This window comes from Herpailurus yagouaroundi, unplaced genomic scaffold (genome assembly GCF_014898765.1).
Source record: "Herpailurus yagouaroundi ecotype Mexico unplaced genomic scaffold, PumYag 207, whole genome shotgun sequence".
NCBI classification, from domain to species: Eukaryota; Metazoa; Chordata; class Mammalia; order Carnivora; family Felidae; genus Herpailurus; species Herpailurus yagouaroundi.
This window is the reverse complement of record NW_024412438.1, coordinates 4209926-4231701: the sequence shown is the minus strand read 5'-3', so window position 1 is coordinate 4231701 and position 21776 is coordinate 4209926. Positions and strand designations below refer to the sequence as shown.

Here is a 21776-nt window from a genome sequence, read left to right as displayed (position 1 = left end):
GAGTCACTCAGCTGCGTATGGATAGATCACATCTGTGACACGTCTGTGTGTCCTCCACCCAGACCAAGTGTGAAAGCAGGAATTACCTTTCAGTGAGCTCTCGTTCTTCCTCTGGGAACGGCTTCTGCTTTTTCTTGGTCTGTTCTTCCAAAAGCCAACTTTTCCTCTTCAACCCCTTCTTCTGTTCTGGACTCAGGTTCACGCTCTGGACAACAGCCTCAATGACATCCGTAACGGTGTCAGGACGGAAGGGCGCCGCTGCTCTCTCCTCGCCTTCGCTCAGCTCGGGGCCGACCAACTGGGCGGCCTGGAAGGCTTGCATCGACACCACGGCCTGGAGGGGGCATTTCCGAGGTCGGCCCGGTCTGCGTTTCACGAAGTTGTTCCCTGTCCTGGCCTGTCTTTGCAGTTTTTTGGCTTTTAGTATTTTGTTGACATGGTCCAGGTTTTTCTTGGTGGCCAGGATTTTGTCGTAATTGCACATTTTCCGAGCTTGGCGCTGCATGGCTTCCACTACGCTCCTCTTGATGTGCGGGGGCGAACGGCTGCTCGGCAACCTCTCGGAGAGGGGTGAGATGCTACCACTACAGGAGTCGCCGGGGACCGCAGGCGCGAGAAGGCTGTCTGGTCTCCCCGGGGCTCGCTCCTTGCCGTGGCCGTGGCCGTGGCCGTGGCCCGGACTGGAGGAAGGCGGCACAGAGGCGGACGGGATCGCGGCCTCGACGCTCTTCCCCAGGGGCGCCTGGTCCTCATGTTGTACCATCCGCTGCAGCAGACCGTCCACGGAGTCGTCCCCAGAAGCGGTCGCTCTCGGACTTCGAGAGGAAACGCCATTCACTAAACGAGGTGACAAATCACACGCAGAAGAAAAACGAACACAGCCAGTCATTTAAACGACTCTTTACAAGGAAGAAAAGGAGCCCTGCTCCATCTGTCCTCACAACGTCACACATCCTAAGACCATGTGCGGTTCTCTCTCCCAGGCAAGTTGGTGGTCTACTTTCCTGAATCAGGCCTATGTGACAGTCATCTCAGGAACTTCAAAACTGGCCTATGCCTCCCTATTACCAGTGAGTTAAAAAGCAACAACAATAACGCTCACTCTCTGAGATGAGGACCAGGAATGAATCGTTTATTTCTTCAGACATGAAGGTCCGTTTGAGTTAGGAGACTCGACAGTTCAATGCCGGACAAAGACCTTCCACTTAACCCTTGTTACCTTAGTGGCCCAGGGACTTGGTGATCTTTGTCTCCTCAGATACCACTCAGCGCGTTTTCGTGACTATACTGCGTGTGGGAAAGGCTCCCGCTCCTCTGGGCAGCCATGTCAGTTTCACAGTCTTTGTAAACATCGAACTGTAATAGGCCTACTTCCCAAGATGCCTCGTTGTTTCCTACTAATGATCACAGGTAATGCTTCTCCAAAGTTGATGGATGCATATCCTGTCTATCTGAGTTTAAAATGCGGTAGGATTCTAGGGGCTACTGTACAAGCCCCAGGCATTCCAGATTCCAATCAGATTACACTGGACTTTTTCTCCAATTGCCAATAACTTCCTTCAAATAATATCCAGTAGTACGGTTTAAATTCAAACTCTCAGTGACATTTTAGATCCCTAATTTTTAAAATCCGGCCTCCACTGTTTCTCTGATAACCCACTTTCTCTCCCCATTCCTCAGCTCCATCAGCATTAGCCGTAGAGGCCCCTCATCCCCAGCACTGCAGTGTTACCTTCTACATTTATTGCCCACGGGGGACACGTTCGTTCTCATAGTTTCCACGATCAGAACACACGTGCTAATCTTCACTTTTATCTGAAGGTCACCAGAATGAGGACTGTCCCCTTCTCACTCTCTGGCCCGAGCGCTTCTCTCCTTGATGCAGGCCTCCCCGCTCCCTTTGACAGTTCATTCAACAGCACGTACATTCTGGTGTCTCCCCAGTCTCTCTTTTCTGAGTAACACCTGTTTTTCTACTTCTCTACTTTTGCATGTTTCATCGATCTCTCGTACTCCTGTTCATTACCTCCTCCCTCAACCTTGTTCCTCCAAAGCGCCAAGCTCAGTGACTGGTAACATAAAGCCAGCTCTTCAACATTATATACACAGAGCACCAATCACGTGCCAGGGATTTTGTCAGCCAAGCTCAGGCCACATCGTCCGTCATTTCTCCTCTACTCTCCCCACAACTCAAAACGTTTGATTTTACGTTAGTCTGGCCTCTTGAACCTATCCACTTGCCTTCACACCACCACGGCCCCTCCATACCCAGCTAATCTTGCCTCCCTGCCCTAAAGCAACAGCCCAGCTGCTTGTAGAGCTATTACAACCTGTACATACACCACCCTTTTAATAATTCTCCCTTCAAGGGGTAGGATCTAGGGGCACCTGGGGGGGCTTAGTCGGTTAGGCGTCTGACTTTGGCTCAGGTCTCACGATCTCACAGTTTGTGAGTTTGAGCCCCCACATCAGGCTCTGTGCTGACAGCTCAGAGCCTGGAACCTGGTTTGGAATCTGCGTCTCCCTCTCTCTCTGCCTCTCCCCCACTCATGCTCTGTCTCTCTCTCTCTCAAAAATAAATAAACATGAAAAAAAATTTTTTTAAAAAGGGGTAGGATCTAATGCCTCTACTCTTGAGTATGAGTTGCCCTTAGTGAGCTGCTTCTAGCAAAGAGAAGTCGATAGAGGTAAGAATATGGTGATTTCTAAGGTTGGGCTAGAAAAGGCAGGACACATTCCACCTGAGTTTCTCTGAAACCTCTGCTCTGGGAACCCAGCTTCCACATTATAAGTAAGTCCAGGCAATCTCCTGTCATGTTTCCCAATAGATCCCGCTAAGGTCACAGCCAATAGCTTTCATAACAGTGACTGCACTCATGAGTACTATCATATACTCTTTTAGTGTATTTAAGTAAATTATCCCTTTGGATTTGCTTCAAAACAGTTCACGGATGGGCCATAAGATATCCTGTACAAAACTGTTTTCCTACGGTTGTTTATATATCTCAATGACTACACAGATAGTCTCTACACATATTTCATTTCTTTGAATATCCCTGGAAGGTTAGGAGGACATAGTTTTGGTTGAGCTAGTTGCCTTTATTTTTAATTAATTTATTTTTTAAAGATTGTATTTTTTTTTTTTTAATTTTTTTTTCAACGTTTTTTATTTATTTTTGGGACAGAGAGAGACAGAGCATGAACGGGGGAGGGGCAGAGAGAGAGGGAGACACAGAATCGGAAACAGGCTCCAGGCTCCGAGCCATCAGCCCAGAGCCTGACGCGGGGCTCGAACTCACGGACCGCGAGATCGTGACCTGGCTCAAGTCGGACGCTTAACCGACTACGCCACCCAGGCGCCCCTAAAGATTGTATTTTTAAGTAACGTCTACACCCAATGTGGGGCTCGAACTCACAACCCTGAGATCGAGAGCGGTGTGCTACACGGACTGAGCTGGCCAGAGGCCCTCCTGCTTGCCCTTCGACTGCAAAACAGAGGGTACCATCCCAGTGCTGCTGGTGATGATGAGAATGCCAGGTCAATCAGGACTGAGGACGGTCAAAGACACTCAGGTTTATGCCAAATAGGAATTAAATTTGCACTTGGCCATGGAAGAACTCAGGGCCCTACTACTCTACAACAAATTTTCATTGATTTTTTTTCTGGGTTCCACAGGCAGTGTGAGACAGGAGGTGACACAGAGCATGTGTGTGGAGAGGAGCTCCTTTTCGGGCTCTTCCCAAAGCCAAACTGAAACAAGGAACCACCAGGTTCTTCTGTGGCGGCTTTGTCCCTATTTGCTCTCATCCTGGTAAATGTCACCTTCAGGGAGCGCCAGATTTATGGAAATCTGATGGGGACTTCTGTGCTGCTAGAGCCTTAGGCTTTGTCCTTTGTCTCTTGCACCTGGATGTTTCCCAGTAATCAGGCTCTCGCCACACCGGGCAGATGTCAAGCAGCTCTAATACTCCTAATTCCTGTTAATCAAGTTTTATGAAAGTTTCTGGTTTCCTGGCTACTTACTTCAAATTTCAGCAATGTTTTAAGAAATATTTTCCATATTTTATCTAGTATTTTTAGTTTTAAGTACTGAGAAGCATATCTGTTGGCTCTGTACATCTCCTCTGCCTCCCTGCTGGAAGCAAAGCTCAAATCCGTACCAGGGTCACCTGAACTCAGCACCTTCTCAAGCAGCCAAACTGCTCTAACTCGTTTTCCCAATTACTTAACACTTTTATAAAATCGTTTTCCCAATTACTTAACACTTTCTGTCCACATCTTTTTATAAAATCGTTTATAAAATCGTTTTCCCAATTACTTAACACTTTCTGTCCACATCTTTCTTGACCTCTTTGTGACATCTGACATTAAGAGGTTTCCGTTCCACGTACTCTGTGATTTTTCTATATAAAAAATCTATTTAAAACTTGTATGTTATCACTGATCTCTTTTCTTCCGCTTCCCTCGAAAGCGAATGTTTCTTAAACCTGCATTCCTGCCATCCTCCCAATTGGTATCTTCTTGCTGGGTAATCTCACTCGCTGCCAGATTAAAGTTTGTATTACCTACTGTTAGGCCTGCGTCTCTACCAGAGATGCCTCTCAAACTACAAGCCGCCACTTCCGAATGGCTAATTAACATCTCCACCCCAACAGTCCAAACACTGTTCAATTCTAACATATCCCAACCCAAAGCCATTATCAATGCATTTCTCCACACATTTCTTGTCACATTCCACTCTCTACATTGTAATGCTGTAGAGTTTTCCCAAAATGTGTACGTGGTAGACTGAGCCATTCTTCATAAATATTTGCTGCCCTGCCTTCAATGACATTATACACCCGACACTTCCTCGACGTAAGACTTAACCATGAGATCTGCTTTAGCGCTGAAATGTGAAGAGTAACAGTTAGTTCTGGGCAGAAACTTTAAGAGCTGGTCAGTGCGTTGTATGAACCTTCACCCTTTTCCACACGACCAGCAACGCTCCAGATAGAGGCTGGGCTACACAAGGTCCTAGAAGGAAGACAACGCACAACAGACCCATTATGGTCACACAGCGTGAACAAAAAGTAACAACACTTTGTTGTTTCAGGCCACCGAAATGTGGGACTTCTTTTAGCACTGCAAAATCTATCCTATTTTGAACTGCACAATATATCAAATAATTTTTATCTTCCTGTTCAAAATCCTCTAGTGGCTCCCAACTGCCTCTACAGTAAAGTCTCAATTCCTTCAAATGAAAAAAACAAACAAAAAAACCCCCTGTGCCATGTGGGTTATTACTTTTATAGCTTCATGTTCAACCACAATCACACATACTATCCCTCACACGCTAGTAAACTCAAATAACGTGCTGCTCTCCAAAAACAGCATTCCATTTTATGGTTTTGCGCTTTTCTTCGGACATGTTATTGTCAGTGTGTTAAACACATTCTTACTGTTTACCCACTCATGTACTCAAATTACAGTAGTATTATGTGTCACATCTTCAGGGATGTTGTCTTCTTCTTTTTTTTTTAAGTTTATTTATTTTGAGAGAGAGAGAGAGGGAGACCACACATGCGCACCTGAGTAGGGGAGGGACAGAGAGACAGAATCCCAAGCAGGCTTATTAGCACCGTCAGTGTGGAGCCCAACGAGGGGCTGGAACCCACGAACCGTGAGATCATGACCTGAGCCAAAATCAAGAGCCGGCTGCTCAACCCACTGAGCCGCCCAGGCGCCCCAGGGATGTCTCCTTTAGTCACCACGCATGTGGTAAGTGCTCGAGTTGCCTACACCGACCGGTCTGTTACAGAATTTAACCCACCTTTTAATGGCGAATATGGCTGACTCCTTGAGGGCAGGAACCTTATTCATGTTCGCATCTCCAGTGCTCAGTATTCATAGTAACTCAGAAAGGATTTATTTGAATGAATAAATGGTGGTTGGTTTTATGGTGACAGTAACCTTATGGATCTAGGTAGTATTTCTTTTGTTTACTCAAGTAAAACATTTGGGTGATTCTTCTTCGTGGATATCTCCATGAGATCTCATTCTTTCTTTTTAGGGGTTGGCAAACTTTTTCTATAGATAGCTAGATAGTAAATATCTTAGGCTTTTGAAGACACATACGGTGTCTCACATATAGTTTTTCCCTTGCTCCTGTATTTTTTTAAGCTACCCTTTAAAATGTAAAAACAGGGGCGCTTGGGTGGCTTAGTCAGGTAAGCATCTGACTTCAGCTCAGGTTATGATCTTACGGTCTGTGAATTCGAGCCCCACGTCGGGCTCTGTGCTGACAGCTCGGAGCCTGGAGCCTGCTTCAGATTCTGTTTCCCTCTCTCTCTGCCCCTCCCCACTCATGCTCTGTTTCTCTCTCAAAAATGAATAAAAGTGAAAAAAAAAAAAAAGTAAAAATAAATAAATAATAAAAATAAATAAATAAAAACGTAAGAACAGTTTCTAGCTGGGACTACACCTAAAGAAGCCTTGGGTCGCATCTGGTCTGCAGGCTGCAGCTTGCTAACTAACCTCTGGTCTAGGTCAACATTGTCAAAAGTAGTTCACTGGATGTTTAAGAGTCTCCCTGAAGCAGTATGGAAACAGCACTCTGAGAGACAAAACCCTAGTGATGCTCGAGTTGGTTCCACTGCACCTCTGAGAGCACAATGGTCCTAATAAAAAGCTTCCAATATGTTGAAGCTCATCATAAGATAAATTCAGTAAGTAGAACATGGATACAATTTGACAGGGTGGCCTTGAACTAATGAAGGAACTAGATTTCCTGACCATAAGTCACAAGTGATTTACTAATCAAAAAACATGGATGAGGGGGCGCCTGGGTGGCTCAGTCAGTTTAAGTGTTCAACTTTGGCTCAGGTCACGATCTCACAGTTCCTGAGTTCGAGCCCTGCGTCGGGCTCTGTGCTGACAGCTTGGAGCCTGGAGCTTGCTTCGAACGATTCTGTCTCTCCCTCTCTTTCTGCCCCTCCCCCGCTCATGCTCTGTCTCTGCCTCTTTCTCTCAAAAATAAATAAAACATTGGGGTGCCTGGGTGGTTCAGTCGGTTGAGCTTCCGACTTCGGCTCAGGTCATGATGTCACACTCTGTGAGTTCGAGCCCCACGTCGGGCTCTGTGCGGACAGCTCAGAGCCTGGAGCCTGCTTTGGATTCTGTGTCTCCCTCTCTCTTTCTGACCCTCCCCCGTTCATGCTCAGTCTCTGTCTCAAAAATAAATAAACATTAAAAAAATAAAAAATAAATAAAAACATTAAAAACAAAAACGTGGTTAGGGCTGTCTAGGTGGCTCAATTGGTTCACGGTTTGTAGGTTTGAGCCTCACATTGGACTTTGTACTGACAGTCTGGGGCCTGCCTGGGATTCTCTCCCTCTCTCTCTGCCCCTCCCCTGCTCACACGCACACTCGCTCTTGCTCTCTCTCAAAAATAAACATTTAAAAACAAAAAACCCCTAAAAACATGGATAGAAAGCCAAGAATTGATAAGTCACTTCCTTGCCTAAAACTTCCAGTGGTCCCTCAGTGTCATTAATAAGGTTCCCTACCTGCCTTTCTAGCCTCACATTCAGTCCTTGACCATAACTACACTGGCTCTTTTATTTAGTTTCTTAAGGTTTACTTATTTTTGAGAGAGAGAAAGAGCACAAGTCGGGGAGGGACAGAGAGAGAGGCAGACACAGAACTGGAAGCAGGCTCCAGGCTCCAGGCTCCAGGCTCTGAGCTGTCAGCACAGAGCCCGACACGGGGCTTGAATTCAAGAACAGCGAGATCATGACTGGAGCCGAAGTCAGAGGCTCAACTGACTGAGCCACCCAGATGCCCCCCTTTTATTACCTCCCCCCACCTGGAATGACCCTACCACTCCCCCATCTCTCCTGATGACACTGACACGTTAAAAAGCCCTTCCTCCTCTCCAATCCTCACTAAAGGCAGAGGACAGATACATATATGTTACCCTCTAGTTTGTCTGGTTCTTTTGTAAACACACATACTATCAGAAAAAACAAAAACTGGGAGCATAACCTGAACCTATGTAAAAAGCTACACAAATATGACACTGTAGTAAGAGGTTATGTGTATACAAACATTAAACATTTTAAAAGTTGAGGTTAGAAATAATTATTAATAGGGATTCTTCTTTCAACCTCCTAAATTGTTCTGCATGTCTGAGACATCTGTGAATGCTACTTTGGAAACTACTGCGTTATTACAATAATTTTGTACATATATATATCTAAGTCTTCATAAAGTAGTTCCAATCCACACTGCCTTAGCGCACCCACAGTCCTTCACCTCAACACAACTTGTAAAATCTTTATTTTCCTGTCCGCCTACTCTTGAACCTAGTCATTTTGAACGATTTCCTCTGGATCACATCCAAATCTCTGCAGGTCTGGGAGTGAGCCCACCTGGACTCAGGGAGACTGGGGGGGGGGGGTCCGCACTGTGTCAGTCTGCACTGTGGCCCCCTCGTGCGTCCTAGAGTCACTTCGGTCTCGTCCACAATAACGTCTTGTAAGCAAACGTAAGCTGTGATTTCCGTGAGAAGCTTATCGCGTTGTGCGGGAAGTCTGCTCACAAGTAGCAGACGGGAGAGTCGGGTCAGAGTCCGTCCGTGCAACAGGGGGACTTGCCTGTGGACGAAGTGCTCTCCGAGGACGACCGCTTCCGGGCAGGGCTGCTGCTCGTGCTCTCGGACAGTCGCTGGGAAGACTTCTCTGAGGTTGGCTGGGAACCTGGAGAGACAGGAAAGGCCAGGAATCACAGGGAAACTCACGTCTAAGCACAATTTCAAACGACTGTGTGTCAGAACTAGACTATTTGAGTTGCTGTCATCACCACTCCCAGCAGCCATACAACTTGCGAGAGGACGGGGAGTGGACGAAAAGCAGGGAGAAGCCACACCGCGTGCTGCCAGCACAGCCTCACGGGCCTCTCCCACGTCAATTTCTCCTGTCACGTTACACAGGGAAAACGATTTTAGAGGGAGAATGAACGGAATTCATGTTAGTTCTGGAGCATCACCACCAGGAAACACATCATCGAGATATTTATCGATAAAAGTCACCGGCAGGACTACAATCACACCTGTTCGTGATTGTCAGTTCGAATTCATCCCAGAAACCGACGGACAAAATGTACAGTGCAATTAATTAGGAACAACTGATGTGAGAAAAGCAGGTCCAACCTGAGCGTTTCATTTAATAGAATCAGAGTTGGATCTTAAACCTGTGAGGTCACCTTCATACTCTGCGTGTTTCCCCTATAGCATATTCTGCAAGGACTGCTAACTTATCTAGGAAACAGAGCAAACGTACTTTAAAGCTGTACGCTTGAGGTTCCTTCGTTATATACGTAAGAGCTCTTAAGGACAAAGAAACTCGATTTCCTTTCAAAAGTCACATACTTAATGTTAACCAAAACCCCTATCAACGCGGCATAATTTAACACATCTCTTACTCAAGAGAAAAATACGTTGTTCAGGAAAGATTCTTCTTCTGAATAAAATATACTTGGTTCTGATACTGGATTCTTTAGAACCAAAAAAGCCAGCTGTTGAGAATGCATAATAAATGTCTGTATCACGTTGGTCAAAAAAACTAGCAGTACTCTGAAATGTTCACTTTACACTTGAAAGAAGTTACAAATAGAAAGCCTATGCATAACTGTAGTACAACTGTAGCACAAAAGTATCAGAAATCAAATACCTGAATATGAGATTTTTAAGATCCACCTCTAAACGAAGAGTGAACTCCTTGATGGAGATGTGACTAAGTGAGCAAAGAACAACTTGGGGACAGAACTGAATGGAGCCACGTTTCTAGTGTTTCCCTTTCTCTGACACAGATAATAATAAACCGTGAGCTTTGTTCTAATTATGTATTATCATAAATCACATCATTGTAAATCCTCTCTGAGTCCTGCTCAGGCGAGACAGAAGGCTCTGTGCTGCCATTCAACAGTAACAAGTTAGGTTCTCGGGAAACTGGTATTGTAACAATACATCCTACTTCCCCCACACAGACATGACCAATGTGAGATCTATTCAAGAAGCAAGACTGTTTATCCTTGAATCTTAAAAATAAATACAAAGGGATTTTAAAAACTGACAGTACAATGAATCCACCCTAGATTGTGGTTGAGATAAGATTTCCATTAAAGAGTTAAAAACCACAAAAATATCTTTTTCAATAAAGATTGTACTTTTAAGTAATCTCCGCACCCAACATGGGGCTCGAACTCACAACCCTGAGATCAAGAGTTGCATGCTCCACTGACTGAGCCAGCCAGGCGCCACCCCCCCTCCCCCGCAATAAAAATATCTAAGAGGTAAAAGCCCAGGCATCAGTGAAGACATACCTTAGTAAGTATTAATATTGAGGGGTGCCTGGGTGGCTCAGTCGGTTATTCCGGCTTTGGCTCAGGTCATGATCTCACGGTCCGTGAGTTCGAGCCCCGCGTCAGGCTCTGTGCTGACAGCTCAGAGCCTGGAGCCTGCTTTGGATTCTGTGTGTCCCTCTCTCTCTCTGCCCCTCCCATGCTAATGCTCTATCTCTGTCTCTCTCTCTCAATAATAAACGTTAAAAAAAAGAAAAAAAATAAGTATTAACACTGAAAAATTCACACACTGGACAGATAACTACTTCCTACTGAGACACAGAGCCAAGACAGAAGACAACAGTGGCCAAGAAGCTTGAGACATCAGAGGCCTCTCTTTACCGTTATTCTGCTGAATGCTCAATCTTGGGACTAACAACTAGGGAAAGGAGTGGTTGGAGAGCACTTTTTATAAAGTCTTCTCTCTCAGTCATAAACTAACATTCATCGAGTCCAGTTTATATGCTTGCTTCTACGCTAGACATTGTGAAGGCAGGAGGAGAGAGAGAAAAATTATTTGAAAGTCTCTGCCCCTAAGGAGCTTATCGAAGGTCTTGAATGTCATCACGTGCACTTCAGACGGCGTTTGTGCCATCCATGCTGGAGCTCTGTCTTCAGTTTCTAGGCTACGTGGTAATGTTCCCCAAATTTCTTGGTCATCTTCAAGAAAGTCTTGATGAAGGTTTCAACTGTACCTTTGAACATCAGGATATCCTGAGAATCACCCTGCCTGGCCTCACCGCCCTCAGGGTCAAAGAGGGAACCGGCACCATCCTCAAAGCTCCTCCATTTGGAGGCATCTGCCTCCTTTGGAGGCAGCTCCTTTGGAGCTGCACAGGAGGCAGGAGGAGGTGGAACGGGGGTCAGATCCCTGGAGATCATTACTGGCAGCATTGTACGGCAATTCCTGAGAAACTGAAACAATTGAGAGAGAGGTGGCTTAGCTCACCTAGCTTCTGAGCCACTTTTCATTTCCTGAAAGTACTGGAGGCCGGCAGCCTATTCTTAGGATTTAACAGGAGACTGGAATGAAACTTCATTCAGGATGTTTTTCACTTTTCATTTGTAAAAGTCTGTTTGAATTCCCTTTTCATAAAAAGCAGAGATGGTCTTAATATTTCATATTTCAGGGGAAAAAAAATGTATCCCTGAGATACAGTTCCCTAGGGCTTGGTAGTCATGAGATCAGATCCTTATTTTGCTAAAAGAATGTTGGTCATAGGACAGTAAGAGGATGAGACAGCTGGAGGAAAAAAAACTACCTAATGATAGAAAGCAACCAAAATTAAGACTGGAAAATGGTGATAGAAGCTTGTATGTAAGAGGCAGCAACCTGTTAAAGATGTTGAAATTGGCCTAAGAGCAGAAATTGGGTGAGATTTGCAAACGTGATCTCCAACACTGCCAAAAATGTACTATTTCATAAGTGCCATGTGCAGCTGGGTGGCCGGGGGAGAGCAAGCTAACGCCCGGACACAACAAGAATGCCCATTTCAAGGGACAACAACATATCCACATTTCGAAACCTAAAGTGGAGTGCTGTGCACAGCTGTGCGTGGCGCAGTGTTAGGTACATCACCAAAGGTGCCCTGACTTTGAGTCCTGGCTCTGCTATAATTAAGACTTTTAAGATCTTGGCAAGTCAATGCACTTGAACGTTGGTCTGAGAAAGCACTCGAACTCACTGGGCTGATGCGAGTTTCAAAGTGAGGTAACGCAAGCAACTGAAAGGGTTTTTATAAACGTTATGCTCTCATACATAAATTGGCTCCTTAGGTTCATCATAAATTTTTAGACCTTAATTACTTAACAATGTCACTGATGCGTAGGCAACTATTCAAAATAAAAAGAAAAATGAAACAAGGGCAAGGACTTATGCCCACTTGGGAAGTGGAACTAGTTTAGGGGCTCCAGCATTATTCCTAAGCACAAAGAAGTACCCCCAACTGGGAAGCACTGGTAGGACAGGCACCTCCCAGGCTGGTCGGCACCTGCAAGGTGGTAAAAGCTCCTGGAAAGTGAATCTTCCAATCCGCTGACTCTTCACCACACCTCCTTCAGGGTCACGGCCGCGCTCTGGATTCCATCAGTGAAACCCGATGTGCCCACGGCGACCGGGCGCCAGTGCAGCTCTGGACGGGGAGGGGCGGGGAGGGCACCGCCGTCTGCTTGCCCCGCTTACTCTCGGCTTCGGCCACGCCACGGTGGGACTCCTCAGGTCAGTGACTGCCTTGTCGCTGTCTCCACCACGCGATGCGTGTTGGCTCCCGTGTCATCAGCGGTCATTTCAGATCTGCCTCGAGGGTTGTGAGAACACTCTGCACTCCTTACAGGACAAGAGGGTTGTATGGATTTCAGTTCAAGACGATGTGATACTTCGTCAAAGAATACACACGGAGAATACCTATGATTTTACGTATCAGAGAGTTCCCATGTCGATATAGCACGAAGCCAAATAATTAAGTACTTCAGAAGTGAACAGAATCGAAGTGGTAATTCCGCAACTGACAAAGGACTGGGTAGAAACACTACTGAATAACTCGTTACTCAGACCTCTGACAGCTTCAGAGATATGTTTAGAGCTTCCACACACATAAATGAAGCAGAAGTTATAAGTAAATCACCAAGAAAGCAACCAAATAAAATTGGACTTCAGCATAAATGTAAGGTGATTACTACAAGTATTCTTTTTCTTCAGGTAGAAAACTAGAGGTCTTCGTGGAAAAAAGAAGGCAGACTATCAACAAGGAGGGAAACAAAAAAAGGGACTATCATAAATTGGGAAAATAATAAGGGAATTAAGAATTAAAAGCAAACTTAGAAATGTGAGGGAAGCTTGAGGTGGTTTTGACCGTAGAGTCTCTGGATTTTTCTTGGCCATTATTCACTGAGCTTTTAAACATAAAGGCAGGTTTTGAGGAAACACCTTTGACAAAGAAGACAAAAAGGGGGGAAGATGGTACTTCTACAGCAAAACCATAGGGTGACATCATGGGTAAGAATGTGAGAAAGTGGAGAAAACAAAAAAGGACATAACTGGATTTAATGGATAAGAACCTGGAAATCTTTTCATTATATATAAAAATGGGTGGAAACCAAGCAGCTGTTCTGAAGTTGATTTGTCACAAGAGATCTTGCTGTCTACACAGGAGGAACTGAAACCCATCTAAGATAAAAAAGAAATAGTACGTTTTCAGATGTCTGGGTATGAGGACGGAGTCAAATGGGCAGAGACGTCAGCATAAAAAGAGACAATTCCCACTGATCGTGGTGTCTGTTGGGAAAAAGGTATCACCAAGCAAAAACTAGAGTAATGATTCTTCAACCTCACTACTTCATTGAAGCCCTGAGTACCTACCCTAGGCTAAAAAACGAGGGAATTTCCAAACGTAAATTAACAAAAGAACACAGTGAATGAAACCAACAGCTGCTTGGATAAAACATGTATTTCTCTAGTGTAAATCCACTATGAAAACTTTCGAAACTTATTATAGTTACGAATTCTGGTCACACTCTGTTGGGAGATCAGCACTAAAGACCCAAGTAACCAGGGAATGGTTTGGGGGAGCAGATTGTCTGCTGTTTCCAATGCTAGAAATATCGTTGGGTAAGCCATGGAAAAACAGATTAAGTGTGCTAGATTTGGAAGGATACCATGCTGAAGCCAGTTTATAGATGATACACATTTATTTTAAGATCACATACTTAAAACTAGTTTCTAACATTTAAATCATTCCTTCCCACCAAAACAATGTATTATAAAATTTTAAGAAAGAAACTTATTTTATCATTTACAAGTTAAGACTATCGGGAGTGTTTGTTGAACAGTGACTGCATCAAAGCTGGCTTATCACACAAAGGAATACCATAGTAAAAGAATATGAACCGGGGTGCCTGGGTGACTCAGTCGGTTGGGCGTCCGACTTCAGCTCAGGTCATGATCTTGCAGCTCATGAGTTCAAGTCCTGACGTCGGGCTCTGTGCTGGCAGCTGGGAGCCAGGAGCCTGGAGCCTGCTTCGGATTCTGTCTCTCTCTCTACCCCTCACCCACTCACTCGCTGTCTCTCTTTCAAAAATAAATACACATTAACAACAACAAAAAGAATATGAACCAACTATTGGGAGCTTCTGATCAGGTTTTTTTTTTTGTTCCCAGATTAAATTCTGAATCCTTTGCTATGGTTCACAGCTCACAGGAGTCCTGGAAGCTTCTACTGAATGAGCTGAATGCTGAGATAAAAGCTGGTTCCATGATAAAAACAGCTGTTTCCAATTGTGGGAAATACATTTACTGAAAGCAATACATTTCATCTGACTCACCAATTAAATGCACTACAAGAGAGAATGATTCAGAGCCTATGCTGGTGATTTTTAAGCTAAAAAGTCTGTTTTCCTCCCTCTAATTAGGCTATTTCTCGTAATGCCCAAAGCACATCATCCACTGAAATGGAATCCCACTGGAAACCCCAGAACTGCACTAACCACCATAATCAATTTTCGGATTTCATCTTCACACATGTTCGCGCTTTACTTTTGGGGGTACCTTTATACATCATGCTAGAGACAATGTCCTATATCAGAAAATTCTGATCAATGCAGACACTCTCCAGTTAAAAAGAAAACAAAGCACAGTATACTTTTCTTCAACCATTACATTTTTACAGTAAATATACTTTTTCCAAACGAAAATAAAAATCAGCTCTAATTTACTCCTGGGGGGACAAAAAAGTTATTGAAACCTGTAGTAATTACGTGTGTGCGCGTGTGTATACATTCTCTACTTTGTGAGCTCTAGGGGGAACCATCCCCCATTTTTGAAGTCAGGTTGCAGACTGACCACGTACAGCCAGCCATGAGTTGAAAACGCTGAAAAACAGGGACAGAGTATGTGATTCTCTTTCTCATCAGGCCCTTCTTAGGTCTACCGAATGTAGATACTGATTTAATTGGTTACCAGGACCAGGCGAGGCCAGAAAGGCCAGGCGAGGCTTAGGTGTGGAATCCCTATGATTTCACATGCATCAGGTTGGTCTTAGACTATTGGTCTCTAACAGTTCCTACAGAAGAACACAGAAGAAGAATGAGCTAACCACCACACAAACATCACTTACAAAATGATGAGAGCTGTTACTCCTTTTAAAGCTTTATGCCACTTAATTTGTTTAGTCCAAATTTGCTCAAGTGATTATCAGTTTGCCCAGCTAGGAAACAAGGCAAGGTCAGCCACCTGGCTCCAGACCACACAGGAAGGAAGATCCTTCCTGCCTGTGCCCCTGATCTAATTTTATTTTCCTCATATGCACACCAACATAATTCATAGATATGCCTGCTTTATGCCAACAAACACGAAAAATCTACTCAATCCAAATCGTAAGAATCTGTTTTATTTTTTCTTTAGTTATTAGAGATAGTCTTCCCTCAACAATGAGTACTGTTTAAAAAAAAAAAAAACTAAACTAGTTGTTTTGCTATAATGTTAAATTTATGGAAGATAGTACAAAGTGAGACTTCTCACACAGCCTTTACCCAACTTCCCCTAACGTTAACTTAACGTCTTATATTTTAACTATGATACATCTGCCAAAACTATGAAATTGACATTAATATGATTTTTTCCACATATGTCTTTTTCCTGGTCTAGGGGCCAATCACAATATCACATTGTATTTAGTTACCATGTCTCAATCCTCTCTCATCTGTGACAGTTTCCTAATCTTTCCTTGTTTTCTCAGGTCCTCGATACTTCTGAGGTACACTGGTCACATATTTTGTACAATGTCTCTTTTTTTGGTTTTAGTATTATTAGACCAGGGTTGTGTTTTTTAAAAGAATACTGTGGTTATAAGTTTTGGAAAGAACACCACAGAACAAAGTTCCCGGCTAATTACATCAGAGGCTACCTGTTATCGGCACGATTCATCATTGATGAAGTTAAACTTGCACCCGGTTAAGGTGTGGTCGGTCTGCTCGTCTCCTTCACTGCAAAGTTGCTATTTTCTCCTTCTTGTCCTCTGTTACGTGGCCTTAGGTCACTAGGTGCAGTCCATATTCAAGAAGAGGGGAATTAAAGTCCACCTCCTTGAAGAGGCTGGTCTACATATACTATTTGTAATTCTTCTGCAAGGAAAAGTTGTCCCTTTCTTCCATTGATTTAATTGAGCATTCTTTTTTTTGTTTGTTTTTAGATAAGCTCTATGCCATACATGGGGCTTGAAACTTGTGATCCCGAGATCAAATGTCGCATGCTCTTCCAAGTGAGACAGCCAGGTGCCCCATACGATCACTTAGTTACATCAACATGGAGTAATGGGTATTTGCTGTATCTTTACATTATAATCCGATACTGTCACTTAATAGTGACATTATTATTATTATTATTATTATTATTATTATTATTATCTGTTGCTTACATTGTTCCTGCTTTGGCCACTGGGAAGCCTTTTCATGATAATAATGTCCAGAAGGTAACTGGCAATTTTGTAGTATATGGCACAGTAGGAAGTCCTATTTTGGGTATTTTAACAGGATACCAATTAATGTATAATGAATCTGTCTTTAAGTTATACATAGAAAAAAAAATCAGCTGAAGGCCGAGGACAAATTAAAATAACAAAGTTTAGTTATGCTCTTTGTACACTTTAAGAATAATTACCATGTGACGTCGAAACAATCACATACTGAGAAATGCAAATATCTCCTTGACAGGATGTGTAATTACGAGTACGTAATAAACCAGCTGGAATTACCACAAAATGTAAAGCTGTAAGAATCTTAACGGTCTGCACTTCCTCACTTCCCGTTCGTTCCTGCACCCCCAGAAATCCAACATTTACCTCCACAGAAACCACTGTGAGCTCACAGGTGATAATCGGCCAAAGGCAGCCTCTACTCCCAGCCTCTTCGAGTTGACCCCAGCAGCACCTGACATTCCTGTCCCCTTAGCAGTGTGGTGCGCCCAGCGAAACAGGACCACTTCTCACGGCTTCAACAATCACTTACCTACAACCTTCCTCTTCAGGGTGATTTCTCCTCTGAGCTACAGATGCATATATCCCACTGAACAGCATGAAACCCAAATCTGCCTTTTATCTCCAGCCATCTCTTCTGAGCGCCTCCTTTCACTTAATTACACCGCTGTCCAACCCATTACCAGAGGGGCATCCTGCAGACATTCTAAAATCTTCCCCTTTCCTCGCCTCTTTTTAACGATTTATTTATTTATTTATTTATTTATTTATTTATTTATTTATTTATTCATTCATTCATTCATTCATTCATTCATTCATTCATTTATTTTTGAGACAGAGAGAGACAGAACATGAGCAGGGGAGGGGCAGAGAGAGAGGGAGACACAGAATCCGAAGCAGGCTCCAGGCTCTGAGCTGTCAGCAAAGAGCCCGACGCGGGGCTCGAAATCACGGACTGTGAGATCATGACCTGAGCCGAAGTCGGACGCTCAACTGACTGAGCCACCCAGGCGCCCCCTCCTCCCCTCTTTTTAAAATCTACTTCTTCTGAATATGTTTTCTCCATCACTACCTTGGTTCAGGCTCCCAGAAGATTCTGCTGGGGCAATTCCCAAACTAGTACACCTGATCTCTCCCCGGTACATGTACCACAGTGTTGTCAATTTAATCTCAGCAAATCATCCTGCTTTAAAACCTTTAACTTCCCATTGCCCACAGGGTAAACTCTAAACTCCCTACAATCTTATATAATAAACAAGAGGCTTTATGATCTGTCTCCTGTCTTTCCAGTCTCATCCTGTGGGTTCCATATCAGACTGTAAACAGTTACCTAAGCACACTATGAGGTCACTAAGACCCTGAAAAGCTTCTTTCTCTGTAAGAAATAGTCTTCATCCTTTATTCTTTGCACACTAAACTAAAAACTAGGAGTCTTTCTAGCTCCTCCTAGGTGAGCCCCTCTCTTGTCTGCCCCCGAAACATGTTGTGAACATATCTTCAGGAGTTATCAGTCAGTATTTAAGATTTGTTTTTTTAACATTAAAAAAATAGTTTTAACATTTATTTTTGAGAGACAGGGCACGAACAGGGGAGGGGCAGAGTGAGAGAAGGAGGGAGAGGTAGACACAGAATCCAAAGCAGGCTCCAGGCTCTGAGCTGTCAGCAGAGTCCGAGGTGGGGCTCAAACTCATGAACCATGAGATCATGACCTGAGCCAAAGTTGAATGCTTAACTGACTGAACCACCCAGACGCCCCACGTAAGATTTTTTTTTTTAAAGAAACTTTTTTTTTTTAAAGTTTATTGATTTTGAAATAGAGAGAGAAAGAGCCTGCGTACGCACATGTGTGGGAGGAGCAGGGAGAGAATCCCGAGCAGGCTCCATGCTGTCAGCACGGAGCCTGATCCGGGGTCGACCCCGAGAACCCTGAGATCATGACCTGAGCCTAAACCAAGTGTCAGATGGCCCAACCAACCAAGCCAGCCAGGCACCACTGTTTAAGATTTTAGGTGATCTCTACACACAAAGTGGGGATTGAACCCACAACCCTGAGGTCGAGAGTAGCATGCTGTACCTACGTAGCAGCCAGGCGCCCCTGGAGCCATGGATAATTATTTGTAAACATGCCTATGTTCTCTGAGTAAGTGTAAATTCCTTCTGGCAGCAAATCACATCTTACTCATGATTTTATTCCCTGCTCCTGGCAAACAACAGACAATAACTGTGGAAGGGATAGCCATCATCATTAATAATTAAAATTAAAAAAAATACATAAAGCTGTGCCAAAACAAAGTTCTGACTTTCAAAGAGATTAAATTAGAAGATACCCCAGGCTTTAGTTAGTAATTTTTTCTTATAACTTTCCTTAACTAAAAATCATTTTCTCAACTGGTTTTAAGAACTAGGATACGTAACCAGTTTTCATGTCTACTTGAAAAAGTTCCTAGTAGAAAATCAAGACACATTTCTACTCACTTATCAAAAGAGTAATTGTGAAGAAGACGCAGAGGCTCCACGAATTTGCGGATTTGTGATACAATAAAGAATGTATCTGTTCTCCGTCTGATTCTTGGCTTCAAAAACCCTTAGAATTTCCTGAGTGATACAAGGGTCTTTGTTATGCCAAAGAGCTGACTTAAGGTGGACCCTGGGTAGCCTCAGGGTGGGGCTGCTCACTACAAAGACCAATCACAGGATTAGAGGGCTGAAATTTGGGGCCAGCCCTATCTACAGTGGGGGGGGGGGTGGAGTGGGTAGAGATAGGGTTCGAGCACACAGCCAGTGATTTAATTAATCATGCCTATGTAATTAGGCCCAATCAACACTCTAGACACAAAGGCCTGGCATTGCTCCCCGGTTGGTGAACACAGTGGTGTGCCGGGAAGGCGACACACCCTGATCCCACAGACAGACACCGGGCAGGGAGGCTGTGTGTCCTCCACCCTAGGCCTTGTCCTGGGAATCTCTTCAATTCCTGATCTGCATTCTTTAGGACAATAAAACTGTAATCCTATGTACAGTGGTTTCAGTAACTTCTGAGTTGTTGTACGAAATTATCAAAACTTGAGGGTTTGTGGGATTGTGGGAAGGCCCAAATTTGCAGCAGTCTAGACAAGAGTGTAGGTGGACTGGGGTCACTGAAACTTGCTCCGGCACAGGAAGTGGGGGCAGTCTTTGAAGGACTGTGCCCTTAAAATTGCAGGGTCTTTCCTCAACTCCAGAAAACTAGCGTCAGAACGGTGACTTCAGAGATCTTAATGTTTTTGTTATTTTTTTTAAGAGGGAGGAGACAAATTCTTACTCTTAAGGCAGATATTTTCCCACGTTAGACCTGTACCTCCTGAGGACCCTGCAACCAGGCTCACATCCATCCTTTCACCCCACCTCCTGTAGCCGGTCTCCTGGGTGACTTTAGCGTTTGCGCGGCTAACACGTTCAACCACCCTGTCTGTCAGCTCGCTTCACTTCCGCCTCGATTTCCCTACCTGTTACAAGCTCCTTCTCACAACTCTTAGATTAGAGGCCTCAAACTAAAATGTTCCTTGGAGGGGCGCCTGGGTGGCGCAGTCGGTGAAGCGTCCGACTTCAGCCAGGTCACGATCTCGCGCTCCGTGAGTTCGAGCCCCGCGTCAGGCTCTGGGCTGATGGCTCGGAGCCTGGAGCCTGTTTCCGATTCTGTGTCTCCCTCTCTCTCTGCCCCTCCCCCGTTCATGCTCTGTCTCTCTCTGTCCCAAAAATAATAAACGTTAAAAAAAAAATTAAAAAAAAAAAATAAAATGTTCCTTGGAGACAGATACACACTTCAATATCTGAACTGAGCCAGATACAGCACACCACAAGGAAATGGTGTGGACTGAGACGAATTGAATAGCGCCTGCCCCAACAGAGTGGGGGGGGGGGGTGCCATTGATGTCATCCAGGAAATGGGAATTGGGGATTAACTTTTGCCAGATGTTCTGCTTTTTATTTTCCTTTCTTTTTTTTTTTTTTTTTTTTTAAATTTTAATGTTTATTTTTGAGAGACAGAGCATGAGCAGGGGGAGGGGCAGAGAGGGAGACACAGAATCCCAAGCAGGCTCCAGGCTCTGAGCTGTCGGCACAAAGCCCGACGCAGGGCTCGAACCCACGAACTGTAAGATCATGACCTGAGCCGAAGTTGGACGCTTAACCGACCGAGCCACCCAGATGCCCCTGTTCTGGTTTTTCTTTTAAAGGAAAGCAGATTTCTGAACTTTGTGTGAAATCTCCAGAGTTTTAAGCCTTGGCAATTAATTTTTAAAAACCTGAAGAGATCACAAATGGTTACAGACAAACCAAAGGGTGATGGCTTTTAACCACTGCTTCTTTATTACTTTTTTATTTCAAGTTTTTATTTAAATTCTAGTTAGTTAGCATACATGGTAAATAACCAATACTTTAAATGGTGCGGTTCCTCAGGGCTGTCTGAGGCCCCGGATTCCGGGTCTATCCCCTCCTTCGGGGAACATCATCCATCACACTGTGACAGATCAACAGACATATGAACGCAGCAACTGTTTTGTTCCAGTGAAGCAAACCAGCTCACACACAACTGGTAAGCAGAAGAATACCAGGATGATATGGTCACTGAGCAGGCTCACACACGATCTCAACAGAGTGAGCCAGGGAGCACCGCTCCTCGTCAGAGCACCGGCCACAGATCACCCAACACGTGCTTTTCCCCAGATCTTCCTGCAAAAGAGCCAAACGAGGACGAGAAACCAGAACCAGCCGTATCTAGCATCACTTCTTTTAATCTGCCAGCGACATGCTTTTGTGTCCACAACTGAGTGGCTCTGACCCTTCTCTAATCCCCTTCTATCAAGTTACCTTCGTCTTTTCCTGAAAAGTTAAATGCTATGTTTACTGTAGTCTTTCTTTCTTTATCAAACAATTTGTCTTTTTAACT

At 44.2% G+C, this 21776-nt stretch overlaps 1 protein-coding gene across 7 annotated transcripts in view; it reads right to left on the bottom strand.

Moving 5' to 3' along the window:
- ASH1L (ASH1 like histone lysine methyltransferase) overlaps positions 1-21776 on the bottom strand; it is a 193164-nt gene that overhangs the window by 100535 nt on the left and 70853 nt on the right. For all 7 annotated transcript variants that reach the window (XM_040452711.1, XM_040452706.1, XM_040452707.1 and 4 more), the window contains exons 4-5: positions 8639-8740; positions 87-837 (exon numbers count right to left, since the gene is read on the bottom strand). In XM_040452711.1, coding sequence (XP_040308645.1) covers positions 87-837; positions 8639-8740 — 853 coding nt within the window. The remainder of the gene's footprint in view (positions 1-86; positions 838-8638; positions 8741-21776) is intronic.